General features: G+C 50.2%; 1 protein-coding gene across 2 annotated transcripts in view; it reads left to right on the top strand.

The window, feature by feature from the left end:
• SLC38A3 (solute carrier family 38 member 3) overlaps positions 1 to 16,490 on the top strand; it is an 81,541-nt gene extending 65,051 nt beyond the window's left edge. For both annotated transcript variants that reach the window (XM_040358771.1, XM_040358773.1), the window contains exons 10-16: positions 769 to 942; positions 2,541 to 2,620; positions 7,464 to 7,564; positions 9,114 to 9,238; positions 11,986 to 12,130; positions 12,278 to 12,381; positions 15,616 to 16,490. In XM_040358771.1, coding sequence (XP_040214705.1) covers positions 769 to 942; positions 2,541 to 2,620; positions 7,464 to 7,564; positions 9,114 to 9,238; positions 11,986 to 12,130; positions 12,278 to 12,381; positions 15,616 to 15,720 — 834 coding nt within the window. In that variant the 3' untranslated portion in view covers positions 15,721 to 16,490. The remainder of the gene's footprint in view (positions 1 to 768; positions 943 to 2,540; positions 2,621 to 7,463; positions 7,565 to 9,113; positions 9,239 to 11,985; positions 12,131 to 12,277; positions 12,382 to 15,615) is intronic.
• The last annotated feature ends 949 nt before the right edge of the window (positions 16,491 to 17,439 follow it).

Here is a 17,439-nt window from a genome sequence, read left to right as displayed (position 1 = left end):
ACGTGTGGAAATGCGCGCAAAATCGTCTGGTTTTCTGCATGCGCACAAAAGCGTGCGTTGCTCTTGCACCCCAGCCAAGCAGCACGCAGTTTAAATGATCCCGTAGGGGGCGGGAATCATTTAAATTAGGCGCGTTCCCACGGCGATCATAGAGCGCATGCTCCGTCGGGAAACTTTCCCAACGTGCATTGCGGCAAATGACTAAGTGAACGTAAATGGCGTCCAGCACCATTCACGATTCACTTACGCAAACGACGTAAAATTTAAACTTCGCGACGCAGGAACGACGGGTATACGTAACATTGGCTGCCCATGCTAATAGAAGGAGCAGCCTTACGCGAAACCCGACGGACGGAAACGACGTAAACTGCGTACGCAGGGCTCGCGTAACGTTGTGAATCGGCGTTAGTATGCAATTTGCATACTATACGCTGACCACAATGGGAACGCCCCCTAGCGGCCATCGCAAGAATGCAGCCTAAGATATGCGGGCATAAGAGCCTTATGCCACGCATATCTTAGGCTGCCGTCGGCGTAACGAGGTTCCTGAATCAGGAGCATTCGTAACGCCGGCGCAAGTAAGCAATTGCTCTGCGTAACTATGGTTACGCAGACGCAATTGCTTCTTGAATCTAGGCCAATGTCGCATTTGTTGCGTTTCTCAGCTATTGGAGGGCCACAGCATGCTGGGACTTGTAGTTCAGAAAAAAAAGTGACCTTGATATTTGGTATTCCCAATTCAATGTGCCGTCTCTGTTTGACTTTCAGGTGATGTATAAGAAGTTTCAGATCCCGTGCCCGCTGCCGACGGACAGCCTCAACCAGACTTTGATAGAAAACTTCACCCTGCCCAGCGGGTACGCCTACCAGAACGGGCACGCCGCCACCGTGGAGTCAGACGTGGGACAATGCGCCCCCAAAATGTTCACCCTGAACTCCCAGGTATGTCTTCCACAATGTATCCATTCCACCACTTATTATATATAACGATAGAAGAGACGTCGCTCCGCACCGCAACATTTCTACAAAGAAGACTTTCACTTTGTTTCTGAAATTCCCGCCCCAAATTTTTCCCGGGATTTTAACCCCTTGCCTACCGGGCACTTTCACCCCTCTTCCTGCCCAGGCCATTTTTTTTTCAGCTTTCAGTGCTGTCACACTTTGAATGACGATTGCGCGGTCATGCAACGTTGTACCCAAATGAAATGTTTAGAATTTTTTCCCCACAAGTAGAACTTTCTTTTGGCGCCATTTGATCACCTCTGCGGTATTTATTTTTTGCGCTATAAACAAAAAATAGGGACAAGTTTGAAAAGAAAACACAATGGCCCAGATTCACAGAGCATGGCGCACATTACGCCGCCGTAGAGTAACCCATATACGCTACGCCGACGCAGTGCAGAGAGGCAAGCATGGAATTCAGAAAGCCAGTGCTCCCATCGCTGCGCCAGCGTGGCGTGGGATTCAAAGGCGCACGCCGGCGTAGGTGGAAGTGGGCGTGACCCATACAAATGAGGCGTGACCCCATGCAAATGATGGGCCGAGCGCCAGACAAGTACTTATAACGAACTGCGCATGCACCATAACGTGGACGCATCCCCCTGCGCCTGCTCACAACCACGTCGGAACAACTGCCTAAGATATGCCGGATTACTGCGTACGGCGTGAACGTAACCTACGCCCAGCCAGACACACGTCCAACGTAAAATGCGCCGGCTTGTGTTCCCTGGTGCAGACCTTTGCATGCCTGCTGCTGGGTTGCGCCTCCTTTATGGGGAATAACTTTACGCCGGACGTACAATTTACGCGCACCTCTCATAGCCTGCGTCGGGCGCACGCAGGTTCGTGAATCGCTGTATTTCCCTCATTTGCATGTTTGAATAGCTAATCAATGGGAGCGGCACCATGCGCCCAGCCTAAATGTGCGCCCACTCTACGCCGGCGTAAGCAAGTTACGTCGGCGGGTTGAAGCCTATTTTTAGGCGCATATTAGTTTGTGGGTCTGGCGCACAGATACGACAGCGCACATTTGCACTTACGTCGGCGTAACTTGATTTGCTCCCACAACGAGAGGGTCATATGACGGCGGGCGGTGGACAAGTGGTTAAATAGTAAGACCAAGACTCTACAAAAAACATTTATTGCCGTCGGTAGTAGCTGTGAACCCGACCGCTAAAATTTCATAAAAAACGTCAACGTGTTCATTGTTTTTAATCTTTATAAATCTGCAGCTTTCATTAAAATAATCCCTGGTGATCCTGCCATGAAGATCCTTGTTCCGGCACTTCCTGTTTCAGGGTGACAACGCTCTGTCCCCGTCTACTAACTTTGCAGATGTGTTGTCACCCTGTCAGGCATGATCCACTGTAGTCACCAAAAGGAAAAGGTTGACAGCGTAAATGTCGGATTACAGTGCATGCCGACACACACACGGTGGTATTTCTCACTTGGACCTATATATATATATATATATATACCTATATACTGTATGTGTCCAGTATATGTTTTGTATGATGACGTGCCCCTCCCTCTCTCTGCAGACGGCCTACACGATTCCCATCATGGCGTTTGCCTTTGTCTGTCACCCGGAGGTCCTTCCTATATACACTGAGCTGAAGGAGTGAGTATACACGCATGGGGCAGCATTGTACATGTGGTGTCTCGTCAGTACGGACAGAGTCATTTCTGGATGAACAGGCAGGCAAAATTGCAGCAGCGTGTCCTTAACTGACCAATCAGAGTCCAGCGATTGAGCAGTATATAGTGGCAGGACAGTCAGTGAGCAGTATGTAGTGGCAGGGCGGTCAGTGAGCAGTATATAGTGACAGGGCGATCAGTGAGCAGTATATAGTGACAGGGCGATCAGTGAGCAGTATGTAGTGGCAGGGCGGTCAGTGAGCAGTATGTAGTGGCAGGGCGGTCAGTGATCAGTATGTAGTGGCAGGGTGGTCAGTGAGCAGTATGTAGTGGCAGAGCGGTCAGTGAGCAGTATGTAGTGGCAGAGCGGTCAGTGAGCAGTATGTAGTGGAAGGGCGGTCAGTGAGCAGTATGTAGTGGCAGGGTGGTCAGTGAGCAGTATGTAGTGGCAGGGCGGTAAGTGAGCAGTATGTAGTGGCAGAGCGGTCAGTGAGCAGTATGTAGTGGAAGGGCGGTCAGTGAGCAGTATGTAGTGGCAGGGCGGTCAGTGAGCAGTATGTAGTGGCAGAGCGGTCAGTGAGCAGTATGTAGTGGCAGGGTGGTCAGTGAGCAGTATGTAGTGGCAGGGTGGTCAGTGAGCAGTATGTAGTGGCAGGGCGGTCAGTGAGCAGTATGTAGTGGCAGGGTGGTCAGTGAGCAGTATGTAGTGTCAGGGTGGTCAGTGAGCAGTATGTAGTGCAGGGCAGTCAGTGAGCAGTATGTAGTGGCAGGGTGGTCAGTGAGCAGTATGTAGTGGCAGGGTGGTCAGTGAGCAGTATGTAGTGGCAGGGCGGTCAGTGAGCAGTATGTAGTGGCAGAGCGGTCAGTGAGCAGTATGTAGTGCAGGACGGTCAGTGAGCAGTATATAGTGGCAGAGCGGTCAGTGAGCAGTATGTAGTGGCAGGGTGGTCAGTGAGCAGTATGTAGTGGCAGGGCGGTCAGTGAGCAGTATGTAGTGGCAGGACGGTCAGTGAGCAGTATGTAGTGGCAGGGTGGTCAGTGAGCAGTATGTAGTGCAGGGTGGTCAGTGAGCAGTATGTAGTGGCAGAGCGGTCAGTGAGCAGTATGTAGTGGCAGGGTGGTCAGTGAGCAGTATGTAGTGCAGGGTGGTCAGTGAGCAGTATGTAGTGGCAGAGCGGTCAGTGAGCAGTATGTAGTGGCAGGGCGGTAAGTGAGCAGTATGTAGTGGCAGAGCGGTCAGTGAGCAGTATGTAGTGGAAGGGCGGTCAGTGAGCAGTATGTAGTGGCAGGGCGGTCAGTGAGCAGTATGTAGTGGCAGAGCGGTCAGTGAGCAGTATGTAGTGGCAGGGTGGTCAGTGAGCAGTATGTAGTGGCAGGGCGGTCAGTGAGCAGTATGTAGTGGCAGGGTGGTCAGTGAGCAGTATGTAGTGGCAGGGCGGTCAGTGAGCAGTATGTAGTGGCAGGGTGGTCAGTGAGCAGTATGTAGTGTCAGGGTGGTCAGTGAGCAGTATGTAGTGCAGGGCAGTCAGTGAGCAGTATGTAGTGGCAGGGTGGTCAGTGAGCAGTATGTAGTGGCAGGGTGGTCAGTGAGCAGTATGTAGTGGCAGGGTGGTCAGTGAGCAGTATGTAGTGGCAGGGCGGTCAGTGAGCAGTATGTAGTGGCAGGGCGGTCAGTGAGCAGTATGTAGTGCAGGACGGTCAGTGAGCAGTATATAGTGGCAGAGCGGTCAGTGAGCAGTATGTAGTGGCAGGACGGTCAGTGAGCAGTATGTAGTGGCAGGGTGGTCAGTGAGCAGTATGTAGTGCAGGGTGGTCAGTGAGCAGTATGTAGTGGCAGAGCGGTCAGTGAGCAGTATGTAGTGGCAGGGCGGTCAGTGAGCAGTATGTAATAGCAGGATGGTCAGTGAGCAGTATGTAGTGGCAGGGCGTGCTGGGACTTGTGGTTGTAGGGCATGCTGGGACTTGTGGTGGTAGGGCATGCTGGGACTTGTGGTTGTAGGGCGTGCTGGGACTTGTGGTGGTAGGGCATGCTGGGACTTGTGGTGGTAGGGCTTGCTGGGACTTGTGGTTGTAGGGCATGCTGGGACTTGTGGTTGTAGGGCATGCTGGGACTTGTGGTTGTAGGGCGTGCTGGGACTTGTGGTTGTAGGGCGTGCTGGGACTTGTGGTGGTAGGGCATGCTGGGACTTGTGGTTGTAGGGCGTGCTGGGACTTGTGGTGGTAGGGCATGCTGGGACTTGTGGTGGTAGGACGTGCTGGGACTTGTGGTTGTAGGGCATGCTGGGACTTGTGGTTGTAGGGCGTGCTGGGACTTGTGGTGGTAGGGCATGCTGGGACTTGTGGTTGTAGGGCATGCTGGGACTTGTGGTGGTAGGGCTTGCTGGGACTTGTGGTTGTAGGGCATGCTGGGACTTGTGGTTGTAAGGCATGCTGGGACTTGTGGTGGTAGGGCATGCTGGGACTTGTGGTTGTAGGGCATGCTGGGACTTGTGGTGGTAGGGCATGCTGGGGCTTGTGGTTGTAAGGCATGCTGGGACTTGTGGTGGTATGGCATGCTGGGACTTGTGGTGGTAGGGCATGCTGGGACTTGTGGTGGTAGGGCATGCTGGGATTTGTGGTGGTAGGGCATGCTGGGATTTGTGGTGGTAGGGCGTGCTGGGACTTGTGGTGGCAGGGCGTGCTGGGACTTGTGGTGGTAGGGCATGCTGGGATTTGTGGTGGTAGGGCGTGCTGGGACTTGTGGTGGTAGGGCATGCTGGGACTTGTGGTGGTAGGGCGTGCTGGGACTTGTGGTTGTAGGGCGTGCTGGGACTTGTGGTTGTAGGGCATGCTGGGACTTGTGGTGGTAGGGCGTGCTGGGACTTGTGGTGGTAGGACGTGCTGGGACTTGTGGTGGTAGGGCGTGCTGGGACTTGTGGTTGTAGGGCGTGCTGGGACTTGTGGTTGTAGGGCATGCTGGGACTTGTGGTGGTAGGGCGTGCTGGGGCTTGTGGTTGTAGGGCATGCTGGGACTTGTGGTTGTAGGGCATGCTGGGACTTGTGGCTGCAGGGCGTGCTGGGGCTTGTGGTTGTAGGGCATCCTGGGGCTTGTGGTTGTAGGGCATGCTGGGGCTTGTGGTTGTAGGGCATGCTGGGACTTGTGGTGGTAGGGCGTGCTGGGACTTGTGGTTGTAGGGCATGCTGGGGCTTGTGGTTGTAGGGCATGCTGGGACTTGTGGTGGTAGGGCGTGCTGGGACTTGTTGTTGTAGGGCGTGCTGGGACTTGTGGTTGTAGGGCATGCTGGGACTTGTGGTGGTAGGTCGTGCTGGGACTTGTGGTTGTAGGACATGCTGGGGCTTGTGGTGGTAGGGCATGCTGGGACTTGTGGCTGTAGGGCATGCTGGGACTTGTGGTTGTAGGGCGTGCTGGGGCTTGTGGTTGTAGGGCATGTTGGGACTTGTGGTGGTAGGACGTGCTGGGACTTGTGGTGGTAGGGCATGCTGGGACTTGTGGTTGTAGGGCATGCTGGGACTTGTGGTTGTAGGGCATGCTGGGACTTGTGGTTGTAGGGCATGTTGGGACTTGTGGTGGTAGGACGTGCTGGGACTTGTGGTGGTAGGGCGTGCTGGGACTTGTGGTTGTAGGGCGTGCTGGGACTTGTGGTTGTAGGGCATGCTGGGACTTGTGGTGGTAGGGCGTGCTGGGACTTGTGGTTGTAGGGCATGCTGGGACTTGTGGTGGTAGGGCGTGCTGGGACTTGTGGTTGTAGGGCATGCTGGGACTTGTGGTTGTAGGGCTTGCTGGGACTTGTGGTTGTAGGGCGTGCTGGGACTTGTGGTTGTAGGGCATGCTGGGACTTGTGGTGGTAGGGCATGCTGGGACTTGTTGTTGTAGGGCGTGCTGGGACTTGTGGTTGTAGGGCATGCTGGGACTTGTGGTGGTAGGACGTGCTGGGACTTGTGGTGGTAGGGCATGCTGGGACTTGTGGTGGTAGGACGTGCTGGGACTTGTGGTGGTAGGGCGTGCTGGGACTTGTGGTGGTAGGGCTTGCTGGGACTTGTGGTGGTAGGGCATGCTGGGACTTGTGGTGGTAGGGCGTGCTGGGACTTGTGGTGGTAGGGCGTGCTGGGACTTGTGGTTGTAGGGCATGCTGGGACTTGTGGTTGTAGGGCTTGCTGGGACTTGTGGTTGTAGGGCGTGCTGGGACTTGTGGTTGTAGGGCATGCTGGGACTTGTGGTTGTAGGGCATGCTGGGGCTTGTGGTTGTAGGGCGTGCTGGGACTTGTGGTTGTAGGGCGTGCTGGGACTTGTGGCTGTAGGGCATGCTGGGACTTGTGGTTGTAGGGCGTGCTGGGACTTGTGGTTGTAGGGCATGCTGGGACTTGTGGCTGTAGGGCATGCTGGGACTTGTGGTTGTAGGGCGTGCTGGGACTTGTGGTGGTAGGGCATGCTGGGACTTGTGGCTGTAGGGCATGCTGGGACTTGTGGTTGTAGGGCGTGCTGGGACTTGTGGTTGTAGGGCATGCTGGGACTTGTGGTTGTAGGGCATGCTGGGACTTGTGGCGGTAGGGCATGCTGGGATTTGTGGTGGTAGGGCGTGTTGGGACTTGTGGTTGTAGGGCGTGCTGGGACTTGTAGTTGTAGGGCATGCTGGGACTTGTGGCTGTAGGGCATGCTGGGATTTGTGGTTGTAAGGCATGCTGGGACTTGTGGTGGTAGGGCGTGCTGGGGCTTGTGGTGGTAGGGCGTGCTGCCCTGGAAAGGGATGTCCAATGCAGAACTGACAGTTGCCATTTTTTCTCATTGTACCGCCTGTGCTGATCATTGTTCTCCTCTCCGCCCGCAGCGCCTCGAAGCAGAAGATGCAGCGGGTGTCTAATATCTCCATCGCCGTCATGTACTGTATGTATTTCCTGGCCGCCCTCTTCGGATACCTCACCTTCTATGGTACGTTGTGCAGTGTGAGCCCGGGGGGGGGGGGGGGTCATGTCATCCCGGGAGACGTGTCTGGGATCACCGGCCTGCCTATCGTCATTTTAATAGCACCGGTTAGTCATTATCTCCATTTATTTTTATCCGGACGGTTTGTTTCCTCCCGGCGATGTCCCCGGATTCTGATTCCTCCCCATTAGTATCTCTTCTGCCCAATGCAACCCGATGAAGAAACAATGTATAGAAAATGTATCCTTCCCACTAATATGTAGCAATACACAAATGATAACACAGAGCTCTTCATCCCAGAAGACTCATCCTGTGCAAATGGTGCGAAAAATCAAATGTTATTAGGCTATTTCCTCTCCAGGTCGAATGTTCTTTATAGAATAAATCACTAAATGGCGCTAACGATCATAGTAATTAGGCTTTTATTTCCTATGATCATCAGCTTCATCTAATGGCCATAATGCAGTATTTCCCGTATATGTTTATTCTGTGCATATGGGGGCACAGTTGACTGTTATTAAGCTATTTCCTCTCCAGGTTGAATGTCCCTCCTAAATCGAATCAGGAAAATACCATATTATGGCCAATGGATAGAGATGAACTAAAAAAAAATGTTTTCATTACTTATGACCCTAATGCAGTATTTTTCATGTATCTAATTTCTCTCCAGGTTGAATGTTCTTCATGGAATGAATCAGTTAAATACTACTTCATGGCCACCAGATGGAGCGGAGAATCATAGTGAATACAGATTTATTACCTATGACCATCAGCTCCATCTAGTGGCCCTAATGCAGTACTTTCCATGTATCTGTGCATATGGGGGCACAATTGAATGTTATTAGGCGATTTTCTCTCCAGGTCGAATGTTCTTTTGTAGAATAAATCACTATTACTTGTGATCGTCAGATCCACCTAGTGACCCTCATGCAGTATTTTCCATATGAAAATGGGGGCAAATTCAAATGTTATTAGGCAATTTTCTCTCCAGTTCGAATGTTCTTCATAGTGTAAATGGGTTAAATACCACATTATGGCCACCAGGTGGAGCGGAGAATCATAGTGAATACAGATTTATTACCTATGGCCATCAGCGCCACCTAGTGACCCTCATGCAGTATTTTCCATATGAAAATGGGGGCAAATTCAAATGTTATTAGGCAATTTTCTCTCCAGTTCGAATGTTCTTCATAGAGTAAATGGGTTAAATACCACATTATGGCCACCAGATGGAGTTGACAATCAGCTCCATCTAGTGGCCCTTATTCAGTATTTTCCATGCGTCTTCATTCTGTGCAAATGGGGGCAAAATCAAATGTTATTAGGTTATTTTCTCTCCAGGTTGAATGTTCTTCATGTTGTACATTAGTCTATGGAGCTGACAATTGTAGTACATAGGTATTTATTTCCTATGATCATTATGGATTGTGGTTATATTCTTACAAGTAAAGGGCCTTCTTTCACCCCCCCCCCCCCCCAGTCCGGGCAGTTTTGTCTGGCAGGAGGGGGGTCACATCTGCTCGCCTGTCTCACCTGTTGCCTCGTCTCTTCTCAGGTGAAGTAGAGTCGGAGCTCCTCCATACGTTCAGCCGAGTGGACACCTTCGACACCCTGATCCTGTGTGTGCGGGTGGCTGTGCTCATTGCCGTCACTCTCACTGTGCCCATCGTCCTTTTCCCGGTAAGTCGTCTATCATATATACACTCTATTACCAAAAGTATTGGGACGCCGGCCTTTACATGCACATGAACTTTAATGCCATCCCAGTCTTAGGGCCAGATTCACAAAGAGATACGACGGTGTATTATCTACAGATACACCATCATATCTCTGACTTACACTGGTCCTATCTATGCACCTCATTCATAGAATCACATACGCATAGATAGGGCTGAGATCCGACAGTGTTACACTGTGTTACACTGTGGGATCTTTTTTTCAATTTAAAAATGGCGCCGGGGGCGTTCCCGCTGATTTACGATAAATAATATGTAAATCAGCGAGATACGCAAATTCACGAACGTACGCGGACCCGACGCAGTCTTCTTACGACGTTTCCTTAGCGGCGTACACTTACCCCTTCTTTTATCAGGCGCAGCCAATGTTAAGTATAGCCGGCGTTCCCGCGTCGAATTTGAATTTTTTAGCGTCGTTTGCGTAAGTCGTTCTCGAATACGGACGGACGTCGTTTACGTAAGCGTCGAAACCACTGACGTCCTAGCGACGTCAGTTGGAGCAATGCACGCCGGGAAATTTCGCGGACGGCGCATGCGCATTTAAATCGGCACGGGAACGCGCCTGATTTAAATAGTACACTCCCCTAGCCGCGGAATTTGAATTCCGCCGGGGGATTTAGGATCCGCCGCCGCAAGTTTGGAGGTAAGTGGTTTGTGAATTAGCCACTTGCCTCCTAAACTTGCGGGAGCGGATCTTAATTCACGTAGATCGAGCGGATCTATAGATCCGCTGCGCTACGTGAATCTGGCCCTTAGTCTGTAGGGTTCAATATTGAGTTTGAGTGTATATATATATATATATTAGTTAATGTACATAAATATATACTCATTATTAATTAATATTAAAATGTCATTTAAAATATATATATATATATATAAATCCTTCACTCTTCCTATTTATATAAAGAATTTTATTTATATATATATTGTACATTTTAGTTTATATTTTGTTTTATTATATGAAATATATATCTAAAATAAGTGTACAATGTGTATTACTACTAACTTCCTTTTATTGCTCACTCCGGCCCAGATTCACGTACGACTTACGCCGACGTATCTTCTGATACGCCGCGTAAGTTCTCGGATGCGCCGTCGTATCTGTGCGCCTAATTCTCAATTCTACTAGATTCTACTAGATACGCCTGAATTTTGGCTTGATACGACCGACGTAAGTCTCCTACGCCGTCGTATCTTGGGCGCATATTTACGCTGGCCGCTAGGGGGCGCTTCCGTTGATTTACGCATCGAATATGTAAATGACCGAGATACGCCGATTCACGAATGTACTTGCGCCCGTCACTGTAATCTACGCCGTTTGCGTAAGGCTTACGTCCGGCGTAAAGTTATTCCACCTAAAGCAGGGGTAAGTCATGTTAGGGTATGGAGGACGGAACAGCCGTCGTATTTTACGTCATTTACGTAAAGTCGTACGTGAATGGGGCTGGGCGTAGGTTGCGTTCACGTCGTAGGCATTGAGCCGACGTATCTTAGGGAGTAAATTCGACGTGATTCTGAGCATGCGCTTCATTTTAATAGATCACGCCCACTTCCTTGCTACTTTGAATTACGCGGGCTTACGCCGGCCAATTTACGTTACGCCGGCGTACATATGGGAGCGAGTGCTTTATGAATACTCAGCTTGCCTCTCAATGTTACGTCGGCGTAGCGCATATGAGATGCGCCGATGTACCTGAATCTGGCTATATATTTTTTATTTTATATCCATTTATAAATCTATATATATATAATAGGAATTTATAAACTTTGTTGCTGTAAATTAATGGTGCACTAATTTCACTCCTCGTTTCCTCGCTCGTGCTCCCGTTCCTCGCTCGTACTTCCCCGTTCCTCGCTCACGCTCTCCGTTGCTCGCTCACGCACCCTGTTCCTTGCTCACACTCCTCGTTGCTCGCTCACACTCCCCGCTCTTCGTTGCTTGCTCACGCTCCTCGTTGCTTGCTCACGCTCCCCATCGCTCGCTCACGCTCCTCGTTGCTCGCTCACGCTCCCCATTCCTCGCTCACGGTCCCAGCTCCTCGTTTCTCGCTCATGCTCCCCGTTGCTCGCTCACGCTCCTCGTTGCTCGCCCACGCTCCCCATTGCTCGCTCGCGCTCCTCGTTGCTCGCTCTCGCTCCCCGTTCCTCGCTCACGGTCCCCGCTCCTTGTTTCTCGCTCACGCTCCTCACTCGTGCTCCCCGTTCCTCGCTCGTGCTCCCCGTTCCTCGCTTACGCTCTCCATTGCTCGCTCACGCTCCCCGTTTCTCGCTCACGCTTCCCGTTCCTCACTCCCCGTCCCTCGCTTGCGCTCGCGCTCCTCGTTGCTCGCTCGCGCTCCTCGTTGCTTGCTCCCCGTTCCTCACTCACGCTCCTCGTTGCTTGCTCACGCTCCCCGTTCCTCGCTCACGGTCCCTGCTCCTCGTTTCTCGCTCCCCGTTGCTCGCTCGCGCTCCCCGTTGCTCGCTCGCGCTCCTCGTTGCTCGCTCACGCTCCTCGTTTCTCGCTCACGCTCCTCGTTGCTCGCTCGTGCTCCCTGTTCCTCGCTCACGCTCCCCGTTCCTCGCTCATGCTCCCCGTTCCTCGCTCGCACTCCTCGTTGCTCGCTCACGCTCCCCGCTCCTCGTTCCCCGTTCCTCGCTCGCGCTCCTCATTAGATGCGGCCACATGACCTCCTCTCTCTTGTCGGTTAGGTGCGGCGTGCCATCCAGCACATGCTCTTCCAGAACAAGGAGTTCAGCTGGATCCGCCACGTGATCATCGCCGTGGTGCTGCTGACGTTAATTAACCTTTTGGTGATTTTCGCCCCGACCATCCTGGGAATATTCGGCATTATTGGTGAGTTATTAATAATAACTTTTCCCTTCTAGTTTGTAACGAGAGTCGCGATGTCCGGCTCGGCGCTCCCAGAGATTGAACTCTTTGCGCTGACATCGGATCGTTCTGCGTCACTTTCTCCCGCTATTTGTGTCCCTCCTCCTCCAGGTGCCACCTCCGCTCCGTGTCTGATCTTCATCTTCCCCGCCATCTTCTATATCCGGATCATGCCCAAAGACAAGGAGCCCATGAAGTCCCCACCGAAGATCCTGGTAAGACGCCGAAATAAACCCAACACAGGAGGGTTATTATAAAGTCGTTTTTTTGTCTTATCTCTTGATTTTTGTACAATCGATCAAATGGATGGGCGCACAACCAAATGTTATTAGGCTATTTTCTCTCCAGGTCGAATGTTCTTATTCCAGTGAATCAGGAAAATACTGCATTATGGCCACTAGAGGGAGCTGACAATCATACTAAATAAGTATTTATTAGTCAACGATCATCAGCTCCACCTAGTGGCCATTATACAGTATTTTCGTATGTATATTCGTTCTGTGTGAATGGGGGAAAAATAGAATGGGGTGGATTCAGGTAGGGGCGCGCACTACTACGGAGGCGCAGCGTATCGTTTTTACGCTACGCCTCCGTAAATTACTTGAGCTACGCTTCATTCAAGAAGCATTTGCTCTGTAATTTGCGGGGGCGTTTCGTAAAAGTAATTTAAATGATCCCGTAGGGGGCGTGGATCATTTAAATTAGGCACGTTCCCGCGCCGAACGTAGTGTGCATGCTCCGTCGGGAAACTTTCCCGACGGGCATTGCGGTAAATGACGTCGCACGGACGTCATTTGCTTATACGGGAACGTAAATGGCGTCCAGCGCCATTCACGATCCACTTACGCAAACGGCGCAAATTTCGAAAAACGCGACGCGGGAACGACGTCCATACTTAGCATTGGCTGCGCCTCCTAATAGCAGGAGCAGCCTTACGACGGAAGCGCCGTACGCAAACGACGTAAAACTCGAATGCCGGGCGCGCGTACGTTTGTGAATTGGCGTGAGTATGCAATTTGCATACTCTACGCTGACCACTACGGGAACGCCACCTGGCGTCAGAATGCAGCCTAAGATACGACGGCATAAGAGCCTTATGCCAGTCGTATCTTAGGCTACAGTCGGCGTATCGAGCTTTCTGAATACAGAAAGTCGATACGCCGGCGCTACTTAGCAATTAAGCTGCGTATCTATGGATACGCAGGCGTAATTGCTACCTGAATCTGCCCCAAACGTACGCGCGCCCGGCGTTCGAGTTTTACGTCGTTTGCGTACGGCGCTTCCGTCGTAAGGCTGCTCCTGCTATTAAAAGGCGCAGCCAATGCTAAGTATGGACGTCGTTCCCGCGTTGCGTTTTTCTAAATTTGCGTCGTTTGCGTAAGTGAATCGTGAATGGCGCTGGACGACATTTACGTTCCCGTCGAAGCAAATGACGTCCTTGCGACGTCATTTACCGCAATGCACGTCGGGAAAGTTTCCCGACGGAGCATGCGCACTACGCTCGGCGCGAAAACGCGCCTAATTTAAATGATCCACGCCCCCTACGGGATCATTTAAATTACGCGTGCTTACGCCGGCCACGTTTACGAAACGCCCCCGCAAATTACAGAGCAAATGCTTCTTGAATGAAGCGTAGCTCAAGTAATTTACGGAAGCGTAGCGTAAAAACGGTACGCTGCGCCTCCGTAGTAGTTCGCGCCCCTACCTGAATCCACCCCAATGTTATTAGGCAATTTCCTCTCCAGGTTTAATGTTCTTTATAGAGTAAATCATTAGATGGAGCTGACAATCATTGTAAATAGGTATGTATTTCCTATGATCATCAGCTCCATATAATGGCCATAATGAAATATTTTCTATGTATATTCGTTCTGTGCTCATGGGCATACATTCAAATGTTATTAGGCTGTTTTCTCTCCAGGTTGAATGTTTTTTGAGTGAATCAGGAAAATACTACATTATGGCCACTAGATGGAGCTGACAATCACACTAAATAAGTATTTATTACCTACGATCATCAGCTCCACCTAGTGGCCATAATGCAGTATTTTCTATGTATATTCGTTCTGTGCCCATGGTCGCAGAATCAAATGCTATTAGGCAATTTCCTCTCCAGGTTGAATGTTCTTCAAAAACGGAATCAGGAAAATAGCTCATTACAACCACTAGATGGAGCTGACAATCGGAGTATGTAATAATTTCTTTCCTATGGCCATCGGCTCCACCTAACGGCCACAATGCAGTCGTTTTCGGATTCACTTTATTCCGTATGAATGACCAACATTCGACCTGGAGAGAAAATAACTAAACAAAAAGGGAGAGGACTGGAGAGAAAATAGCCTAGTAACATTCAATTTTTTTCCATAAATACACCCCAAGTGTATATGACGAGTTCCAAATAAAGCAACACACACAGGCCCAGATTCTTAAAGGACTTACGACGGCGCAGCGCCATGTACGCCGTCGTAAGTCCTAATCCCACCCGTCGTATCTATGCGTCTGATTCTTAGAATCAGTTACGCATAGATATCCATTAGATCCGACAGGCGTAAGTCTCTTACGCCGTCGGATCTAAACTGCATTTTTTTTTTACCGCTAGGTGGCGCTTCCGTCGAATTCCGCGTCGAGTATGCAAATTAGCTAGATACGCGAATTCCCGAACGTACGCGCGGCGGACGCAGTAAAGTTACGACGTTTACGTTAGGCTTTTCCCGGCGTAACGTTGCCCCTGCTATATGAGGCGCAGCCAATGTTAAGTATGGCCGTCGTTCCCGCGTCGAAATTTGAAAAAGGTACGTCGTTTGCGTAAGTTGTCCGTGAATGGGGCTGGACGTCATTTACGTTCACGTCGAAACCAATGACGTCCTTGCGGCGTACTTTGGAGCAACGCACACTGGTAAATTCCACGGACGGCGCATGCGCTGTTTCGCAAAAACGTCAATCACGTCGGGTCACAGTAGTTTAACATAAAACACGCCCCCCCCCCTTCCACCTTTGAATTAGGCGGGCTTACGCCGGCCGATTTACGCTACGCCGCCGCAACTTACGGAGCAAGTGCTTTGAGAATACAGCACTTGGCCGTGTAAGTTGCGGCGGCGTAACGTAAATCAGATACGTAACGCCGCACAATTTGACGCGGCTGTACGTGAATCTGCCCCACAGAGACTCCAACATTCTAATACAGGCATATGCAATTAGCGGACCTCCAGCTGTTGTAAAACTACAAGTCCCATCATGCCTCTGCCTCTGGGTGTCATGCTTGTGGCTGTCAGAATCTTGCAATGCCTCATGGGACTTGTAGTTCTGCAACAGCTGGAGGTCCGCTAATTGCATATCCCTGTTCTAATACATTTTTTGAAAATTTTCTATTGATTTCTGCGAGATTTTCACCCAATATTTTGGGGACCTTTGTCCTGTAAAATTCATGTTCTGTATCCTCTGATTTTCAGGCTGCCTGCTTTGCCGGGTTGGGCGTTCTCTTCATGGTCATGAGTCTCAGTTTTATCATCATCGATTGGGCGACCGGAAGCAGTAAAAGCAGCGGCAGCCACTAATCCCGCTGGAAAAACCTTCTACCGCAAGCCCCGCCCCCCCCATCACCCCAGGACTTAACAATGCAAACTGACAATGCTGCTGGCTCTTCAGTGACGTCAGGATGAGGACCTGTCACATGTTTCTATTTATCTTCATTGGGAGGGGGGGAGGGGGGGTCAATATTGGGGGGACCTTGTCACCTACTGTTGAGGTGGGCGAAGGTTCTCATCCAGCTGCTAGTTAGAATGGTACATATCCCCACAGCCCGACTCTGGGAGGGGCATACTCCGCGGATGTCTGGTCCCTCTCATTGGCCCGTAGGAGACGAGGGGCTGTACATGGTTCGGGTGGTTGGGTTATCATCAGTGTCTACTTGTATATAGAGGAGGGCGGGGCAGTTAGAATTGTTCACACTATTAGCTAAATGTTGCACATAAGCTATTCGTACATGGAAGGACTTGGCTCAGTTTTCTAATTGGACCCTTTAAGATGTCTCATACAACAATGTGGCCCTTCAACCTTTTGTGGGGGGCGGGGTTTGTCTGATGGAATCTTCCAGCTTACCCTCGTTTTGGGACAACTCAAGTTTTTGAAGTAAGCGATTCATAAATGGATGGACTTGACTCAGTTCTCGAATTACCCCCTTAAAGATATCTCACACAACAATATGGTCCTTCAACCTTTTGGTGGGGGGGTTTGTCTTTTGGAATCTTCCAGCTTACCCTCGTTTTGGGACAACTCAAGTTTTTGAAGTAAGATATTCATAAATGGAAGGACTTGACTCAGTTCTCGAATTACCCCCTTTAAGATATCTCACACAACAATATGGTCCTTCAACATTTTGGTGGGGGGGTTTGTCTTTTGGAATCTTCCAGTTTACCATCGTTTTGGGACAACTCAAGTTCTCGAATTACCCCCTTTAAGATATCTCACACAACAATATGGTCCTTCAACCGTTTGTGGGGGACAACTCAAGTTTTTGAAGTAAGCTATTCATAATTGGAAGGACTTGATGTTCTAATTGCACCCTTTAAGATGTCTCAAACAACAATATGGTCCTTCAACCTTTTGGTGGGGGGGTTTGTCTTTTGGAATCTTCCAGCTTACCCTCATTTTGGGACAACTCAAGTTTTTGAAGTAAGATATTCATAAATGGATGGACTTGACTCAGTTCTCTAATTGCACCCTTTACGATATCTCACACAACAATATGGTCCTTCAACCGTTTGTGCGGGACAACTCAAGTTCTTGAAGTAAGCTATTCATAAATGGATGGACTCGACTCTCTAATTTCACCCTTTAAGATATCTCACACAACAATATGGTCCTTCAACCTTTTTTTGGGGAGGGGGGGGTTGTCTTATGGAATCTTCCAGCTTACCCTCGTTTTGGGACAACTCAAGTTCTTGAAGTAAGCTATTCATAAATGGAAGGACTTGACTCAGTTCTCTAATTGCACCCTTTACGATATCTCATACAACAATATGGTCCTTCAACCGTTTGTGGGGGACAACTCAAGTTTTTGAAGTAAGCTATTCATAAATCGATGGACTTGACTTTCTAATTTCACCCTTTACGATATCTCACACAACAATATGGTCCTTCAACCTTTTGTGGGGGGGGGGGGGATGTTTGTCTTTTGGAATCTTCCAGCTTACCCTCGTTTTGGGACAACTCAAGTTTTTGAAGTAAGCTATTCATAAATGGATGGACTCGACTCTCTAATTTCACCCTTTAAG

Source organism: Rana temporaria, chromosome 7 (genome assembly GCF_905171775.1).
Source record: "Rana temporaria chromosome 7, aRanTem1.1, whole genome shotgun sequence".
Taxonomy (NCBI): Eukaryota; Metazoa; Chordata; class Amphibia; order Anura; family Ranidae; genus Rana; species Rana temporaria.
Note: the sequence above shows the minus strand (reverse complement) of the source record. Positions and strands in the feature narration are given on the sequence as shown.